This window comes from Nycticebus coucang, chromosome 9 (assembly GCF_027406575.1).
Source record: "Nycticebus coucang isolate mNycCou1 chromosome 9, mNycCou1.pri, whole genome shotgun sequence".
Lineage (NCBI taxonomy): Eukaryota > Metazoa > Chordata > Mammalia > Primates > Lorisidae > Nycticebus > Nycticebus coucang.
The window spans coordinates 62,612,038-62,620,451 of record NC_069788.1 but is presented as its reverse complement, the minus strand read 5'-3'; the positions used below and the strand labels follow the sequence as shown (position 1 = coordinate 62,620,451).

At 38.7% G+C, this 8,414-nt stretch overlaps 1 protein-coding gene across 1 annotated transcript; it reads right to left on the bottom strand.

The window, feature by feature from the left end:
* Nucleotides 1-7,737: 7,737 nt before the first annotated feature.
* Nucleotides 7,738-8,151, bottom strand: LOC128594626 (60S ribosomal protein L12-like). Its single transcript, XM_053603567.1, has one exon. It carries the CDS (start codon nucleotides 8,149-8,151, stop codon nucleotides 7,738-7,740), a length of 414 nt encoding a protein of 137 aa, XP_053459542.1.
* Nucleotides 8,152-8,414: the final 263 nt, after the last annotated feature.

The following is an 8,414-nucleotide window of genomic DNA, read 5'->3' as shown; positions in this document are numbered from 1 at the left end:
TCTTGAGACACACACAGCCTAAGGTAGAGACAAGTAATTTCACAGCCAGAAGCAGGAAGTCACTTCCTTCCAATAAGATTTGGAAGATATGTGTCCCAGTTGTATGTGTAAGAAGGGTCTACTTGGCCACATAGTCAATTGTCACCCCTGATGGTCTCCCATCTAATCCTTTGGGGATGAATTACAAATCGCAAATAACAGATGAGTGCAAGAAGAAATAAAACAGGAAATTATTAACTTCCTTAAGCATAACAACAATGAAGACAGAAGCTACCAAAACCTGTGGGATACTGCAAAAGCAGTTTTGAGAGGAAAATTTATCGCTTTAGATGCCTACATTTGAAAAACAGAAAGAGAGCACATCAACAATCTCACAAGCCATCTTATGGAGTTGGAAAAAGAAGAACAATCTAACCCTAAACTCAGTAGAAGAAAAGAAATATCCAAAATCAAATCAGAGATCAATGAAATTGAAAACAAAAGAATCATTCAGAAAATTAATGAAACAAGGAGTTGGTTTTTTGAAAAAATTAATAAAATAGATAAACCTTTGGCCAGAATAACTAGAAATAGAAAAGTAAAATCTCTAGTAACCTCAATCAGAAATGATAAAGGGGAAATAACAACTGATCCCACAGAGATACAAGAGATCATCTCTGAATACTACCAGAAACTCTATGCCCAGAAATATGACAATGTGAAGGAAATGGATCAAAATTTGGAATCACACCCTCTCCCTAGACTCAGCCAGGAAGAAATAGAGCTCCTGAACAACCAATTTCAAACACTGAGATCAAAGAAACAATAAAAAAGCTTCCAACCAAAAAATGCCCTGGTCCAGATGGCTTCACACCAGAATTCTATCAAACCTTCAAGGAAGAGCTTATTCCTGTACTGCAGAAATTATTCCAAAAATTGAGGAAGAAGGAATCTTCCCCCAACACATTCTATGAAGCAAACATCACCCTGATACCAAAACCAGGAAAAGACCCAAACAAAAAGGAGAATTTCAGACCAATCTCACTCATGAATATAGATGCAAGAATTCTCAACAAAATCCTAGCCAATAGATTACAGCTTATCATCAAAAAAGTCATTCATCATGATCAAGTAGGCTTCATCCCAGGGATGCAAGGCTGGCTTAACATACGCAAGTCCATAAATGTTATCCACCATATTAACAGAGGCAAAAACAAAGATCATATGACTCTCTCAATAGATGCAGAAAAAGCATTTGATAAAATCTAGCGTCCTGGGCGGCGCCTGTGGCTGAAGGAGTAGGGCGCTGGTCCCATATGCCGGAGGTGGCGGGTTCAAAACCAGCCCCAGCCAAAAAACCACAAAAAAAAAAAAAAAAATCTAGCATCCTTTTCTAATTAGAACACTGAAGAGTACAGGCATAGGTGGCACATTTCTAAAACTGATTGAAGCTATCTATGACAAACCCACAGCTAATATTTTAATGAATGGAGTAAAACTGAAAGCTTTTCCTCTTAGAACTGGAACCAGACAAGGTTGTCCTCTGTCACCTTTACTATTCAACATAGTGCTGGAAGTTCTAGCCAATACAATTAGGCAAGACAAGGAAATAAAGGGAATCCAAATGGGAGCAGAGGAGGTCAAACTCTCCCTCTTTGCTGATGACCTGATCTTATACTTAGAGAATCCCAAAGACTCAACCACAAGACTCCTAGAAGTCATCAAAAAATACAGTAATAATTGAGGATATAAAATCAATATCCACAAGTCAGTAGCCTTTGTATACGCCAATAATAGTGAAGATGAGAAGCTAATTAAGGACACAACTCCCTTCACCATAGTTTCAAAGAAAATGAAATACCTAGGAATATACCTAACGAAGGAGGTGAAGGACCTCTATAAAGAAAATTATGAAATCCTCAGAAAGGAAATAGCAGAGGATTTTAACAAATGGAAGAACACACCATGCTCATGGATGGGCAGAATCAACATTGTTAAAATGTCTATACTTCCCAAAGCAATCTACCTATTCAATGCCATTCCATCATAATACCAACATCGTACTTTCAAGATTTGGAAAAAATGATTCTGCATTTTGTATGGAACCAGAAAAAAACCCGTATAGCTAAGGCAGTTCTTAGTAATAAAAATAAAGCTGGGGGCATCAGCATACCAGATTTTAGGCTGTACTGTAAAGCCATAGTGGTCAAGACAGCATGGTACTGGCACAAAAACAGAGACATAGACACTAGGAATCAAATAGAAAACCAAGAAATGAAACTAACATCTTACAACCACCTAATCTTCGATAAACCAAACAAGAACATACCTTGGGGGAAAGACTCCCTATTCAATAAATGGTGTTGGGAGAACTGGATATCCACATGTAAAAGACTGAAACTGGACTCACACCTTTCCCCACTCACAAAAATTGATTCAAGATGGATAAATGACTTAAATTTAAGGCATTAAACAATAAAAATTCTCAAAGAAAGCATAGGAAAAACACTGAAAGATATTGGCCTGGGGAAAGACTTCATGAAGAAGACTGCCATGGCAATGGCCATAACAATAAAAACAAACAAATGGGACTTCATTAACTGAAAAGCTTCTGTACAGCCAAGGAGACAACAACCAAAGCAAATAGACAACCTACACAATGGGAAAGGGTATGTGCATATTTTGAATCAGACAAAAGCTTGATAACTAGGACCTATAGAGAACTCAAATTAATCCACATGAAAAAAGCCAACAATCCCATATATCAATGGGCAAGAGACATGAATAGAACCTTCTCTAAAGAAGACAGACGAATGGCTAACACACACATGAAAAAATGTTCATCATCCCTATCTATTAGAGAAATGCAAATCAAAACCACCCTGAAATACCATCTAACCCCAGTGAGAATGGCCCACATCACAAAATCTCAAAACTGCAGACGCTGGCGTGGATGGGGAGAGAAGGGAACACTTTTACACTGCTGGTGGGACTGCAAACTAGTACAACCTTTCTGGAAGGAAGTATGGAGAAACCTCAAAGCACTCAAGCTAGACCTCCCATTTGATCCTACAATCCTATTACTGGACATCATATAAAAGGAAAAAAAAATCCTTTTATCATAAGGACACTTGTACTAGACTGTTTATTGCAGCTCAATTTATAATCTCCAAAATGTGGAAACAGCCTAAATGCCCACCAACCCAGGAATGGATTAACAAGCTGTGGTGTATGTATACCATGGAATACTATTCAGCTATTTAAAAAAATGGAGACTTTACATCCATTGTATTAACCTGGATGAAAGTGGAAGACATTATACTTAGTAAAGCATCACAAGGATGGAGAAGCATGAATCCTATGTACTCAATTTTGATATGAGAACAATTAAGGTCATGGAGGGGGGGAAGGAAAAGCAGAGAGAGGGAAGGAGGGAGAGGGGTGGGGCCTTGGTGTGTGCCACACCTTCTAGGGGCAAGACATGATTGCAAGAGGGACTTGGCCTAACAAATGCAATCAGTGTAACCTGGCTTATTGTACCCTCTATGAATCCCCAACAATAAAAGAAAAAAAAAAGGAATTACAAATCACCAGAGTGCTGTTTTAAACCTTTCAAAGTAAACTAAAATTTCAGTAAAGTTCAAGGTAAAGAGCATTACTACCAATTTTTACATGTATTGGTTTATGATCAGGATAATAAACCCTGAAGTTCGCTTGGGTTGTATTGAAGCCACAGGAAACAAGCTGCTGGCTATTAGGAAGCATTAACCACTGCCTGGTGGAGACGATGACCTGAGGACTGCTTTTGAGTTTGGCTGAATTATTAGAGGCAGCCTGTGCTCTGAAAGGAGGTGGAATTGGCAGTGTGAGCTTTCATTTTTCATCTTTCCCGGCTGGTTTTCCAATTTTGTTATCGTGGCTGGTCTTGACATATTGTGCTTTCTAAAGGGGTGAGAAGGAAGCTCAGGGAGTGAGAGTACCTCACGGAGCCTGGAGCAGGATGAGAAGGTCTGGTTTCTCCAATAACGTCCTCTTGTATCCGTTCTTCAATGTCACCATGGGCACTCGGTGCTTCTTTTATTCTACAAGTCTATGCAGAGACTCCTCTCTTCTCACTTTATGTTCTCTCCTTGAAGGAAAACACAGTTGGAAAATCACAGTTAACTATGGAGCAAAAAAGGTGCACATCTGCCCAAATATACTGCATTTATTTATTGTTATTTGAAAGAGTGAGAAACAGGAGGAGTATGGGTGAGTGGATTCCACCTTCATTTCTTAAGGATCTTCTATTAATATCTCCTCTACTGGGCCTTTGCTAAACAGAAAAATGCCTCTAACTGTTCCTACTTTTACCTCTTTACCTTAACAAGCCCATTCTTTGGTAGGCTCAAATGGATAGCTAGAGGGAGAAGGGAAAATGCCAGTGGCCTGGATAATTCCTAAGCTTGATATTTAGAGCTAAAATTGTCAGCCAGCTGTCTTGGCTTCTCTTGCTTACCGTTTTTATCACCTCCGATTCACCCATCTTGTCTATGACCCACTATCCCAATGCTATTGGCTTAGTGTCAACCCAAGGCTGAGGTCTCAAAGCCTCTATGTACCCTCATGCCCTTCATTCCACACATGTGGCAAGGACAGTAAGTGCTTATTAAATGTTCATGTGCTCCTGTGTATTCCCAGTCCCCTTTGGGTTAAATTGGGGCCATATGACTATTTCTGACCAATGGTGTTTAGGTCCATTCAGGATGTTACAGTGAAATACCTCAGACTGAGTAATTTATAAATAATAGAAATGTATTGCTCATAATTCCAGAGGCTGCAAAATGCAAGATCAAGGCACCAGCAGGCTCAGTGTCTGATGAAGACCCATGTTCTTCGTAGATAACACCTCCCGTGTCCTCACATGGTAGAAGCAGTGAACAAGCTCTCTTGGGCCTCCTTTATGGGGACACTAGTGCCATTCATTACAATGGACCTACCTCCTAAAGGCCCCACCTCAATACTGTCATATTGGGGATTAAGTTTCAACATCTGGATTTGGGGGAACACAAACATTTAGATCATAGCAAATGGTCTGGGAACAGAAATGAAGGGTGAAATTTCTGGATTAAGACTACTGAGAATTCAGGGTCCCTTCTGTATCCTTATTTCATGAGAGGACACATACTCCAGATGTCACAGCATCATGAAGAAATTACAACAGATTTTGTGTAAGCCAAGGAATCGGCCTTCATTTTACTCAATCTCTGAACTGTGGAGATTTACCCATTGCAGCAGCTAGCTTTAATTGTTCTAATGAACCTCAGAACTGAAAGCAGTATTCCTAGATTCAATGCCTTTCAAAGTAAATTTTATTATTTTATTTATTTTTACTTAAGTTACATATTTGGTACAATTAATGGTTTAATAATTTTACCATTTTTACCAATTTTATTTTAAAATAATAAATTTACCTGTTTTGGATAAACTAATGTAGGTTACAAAGAGTGGACACATTTGGTAAACCTCTGGCTTGCTGACGTAAAAAAAAAAAAAAAAAGTACTGAAAGAGGCTACCTGTAGATTCAGGGGCCCTGGGCTCAAGTCCTTGCTTAGTTACTCATTATTTATGTGGCCCTGGGGTAAGTCATTTAATCTCTTTAGCCCTCAGTTTTCTCATTTATAAAATAAGAGTATTTAACTGTAATTCATAATATTTTTTGAAGCAGAGAAATCTTTCCTTCAAGGGAAATCTTGTATAGAAATTCAAAATTTAAAATAAATAAAAGCTATTCTACATAGAATATGTGTTTTGGCATGTGGGCGTATGTGTGTGTGTGTGGCGGGAGTGCCAGGGTGGGAGTCCTGCCAGATTTGCCCCACTTTTGGGATCTCCAGGACTCTGGAGAAAATTATAAAAATATCTAGTCTGTCTCTGTAAGAGCACCTTCTACTACTAATATTATGTGCTTCTTCAGCAGTGGAGAGGTCAGGGACTGAAGGATATTCCTCTTGGAACAGTCCTTGGAATATTTGTACATACGCTGTGCCTGCAAAGCTTATTTTAAACTACTATCTTCTGGAAGCACATTTAAAGGACTTCAAAAACTTAAAACCAGTCATCAATAATTACTGTGCAGTGAGAGCAGAAGCACGATTATGTCATGCAGCATCTACAAATGCACTCTAAGTTATCGCACTTCCCTTTGAATGCCCTTCACCATAGTTCTTGTTTGAAAAGGACTGTTTCATGTCAGGCCAAATTCTCCTGTAGGCTTATGAGGAAAGTTTTTCATGATCCAGTAAACATGCAATATTTTCTTAACTCTGGCTCTTTTTTGAGGCTCCATGCCATGTTGTCTGACCTACTCAGTTCAGTATTTCTCCTGCAGGCCTTGCTACAATAGCATAGTTTTTGGTTAAAGCACATTTTAAAATTAAATAAAGATCAAACACATGGCAGTGTTTGTGGTGTACTGGCATGCTATGAACCTAGAGTGTGAAGTCCATGTGGATCCCATCAGGCTCTTATTCCAGTCTTACCCAAACTCTTGAGTCTCACTACTGTCATGCTCAGACTCATGCCTTTCCCAGAAACCCAAAGTGTGATTGCTACTACTTTCACCCACATCTTTGCTCATGTCGTCCTCTCCGGCGTTAACACCCTCCTTCCTTTGTCCTTTTCCATTTCCTGTTCTCTCTCTTTCTCTCTCTCCAACAGGCCACCTATATTTTAGGATCCAGCTCAAGCATCACCTCCTCCACAAAGCTTTTCCTAACCCTCTCATCCGCTCGCAAAGCATCCTGTGCTTATTTCTAGCGCAGCAAGTGTCCAAGTACAATTCAATGGTTTTAGCATATTTATGAATATGTGCAACCATCTTCATAGTCAATTTTAGACCACTTTCATCATCTCAGAAAGAAAGCAATCCCCTACTCTTTAACTATCACACCCCTATATTCCCACTCCACCCCTCTAGCCCTAAGGAATTACTAATTTTCCTGTCTCTATAGATTTGGCTACTCTCAATATTTAGTATAAATGGAATCTTATAACATCGCAAATGACTTCTTTTTCATAAATATGTTTTCAAGGTTTATCCATGTTGTAGCACATATCCGCTTTTCATTCTTTTTCATGGCAGAATAATATTTCATTGTATGGAGATACCATATTTTCTTTAATCTATTCAAAAATATTTAGTTTTTGTCTATTATATTTAATGCTTCCATGTGTTATTTCTATAAAAAATTTTGTGCTGACATATGTTTTCACTTTTCTTTGCTTTATATCAAGGAGCGGCATTACTGGCTCATATAGTAACGTTACGTTTGACCATTTGAGGAAGTACTAGACTGATTTCCAAAGTGGATCAATGCATGAGAGTTCAATTTCCACATCTTCTTCACCACTTGTTACTGGCTATTGGATTCTAGACATCTTACTGAGTGTGAAAGAGTATGTCATTTTGGTTTTGATTTCCCTTTTCCTGATGAATAATGATGTTGAATGTGTTTTCATGAGCTTATTGGCTATACTTTCTTTAGAGAAATGTCTATCAGATAATTTGAACATTTTTTTTCAGGTTGTCTTTTTGTTATTAAGTTGTAAGAGTTCACAAAAAAATTCTCAATTTTCTTTCATTCTGTGTGTTTATTTTTGCTTTCTTTTGGGGGTGTGTGTCAAATGATCCTTTATTGGAACATTTTCCTTTGTACTTTATAACTAGCTGGGCACTCCCCATCATGAGGGTGGCGGCCATCAACATTGCAGCCCACCTACTGGGACGTCCCCAGGATCTCTGTAATGGTTCCAGAGAGTTTTCTGGCTAAAGATTGATGCCACATCTGTCTGGCAATGTTGACAATATCATAGAAAGTGATATTTCCATTGTATTTAATGTGTTTTTGTTTCTTTCTGTCTCTCAGCAGTTCCTTGAGGGCTTTGATGATGAGGGCAAAGGCAAAAGATACCACTTCAATCTGGGCCTGTCTATTCTGGATAGTCATTTTCACTGTAATCCTCAGACCTCTCCAGTCACTGGTTACCTTGGCAATGTCATTACCAACCTTTTTTGGAGACAAATCCAGGGTGCTGATCTTGGGGGCCAGAGAAGTTGTTGCACCAACTTTGCCACCGGTGCACCTGAGGTACACAACTTTGACCTCACTGGGGTCAAACTTAGGTGGCATGGTGGAGACAGCTGGTGTCGGATGAACCCAGATTCAGAATGACCCAAAGTTGCACCTTTCTTCTTGCTTTCTTAATAATGTTCTATGAAGCACAAAGTTTTCCATTTTAATTTTTGTTAAATAATCTTCATCTATTTTTTTCTTTTGTTGCTTGTGCTATTGGTGTCATATATAAGAATGCAGGATTCCCAACTAAGAATCTAATGCTAAATCCAAGATCATGAACATATACTCCTGTTTTCCTCAGCGTGTTTTATAGTTTT

Coding starts and splice junctions, on each gene's coding strand:
- LOC128594626 (XM_053603567.1), bottom strand. CDS start 8,151: ATGCCACCTAAGTTTGACCCCAGTGAGGTCAAAGTTGTGTACCTCAGG.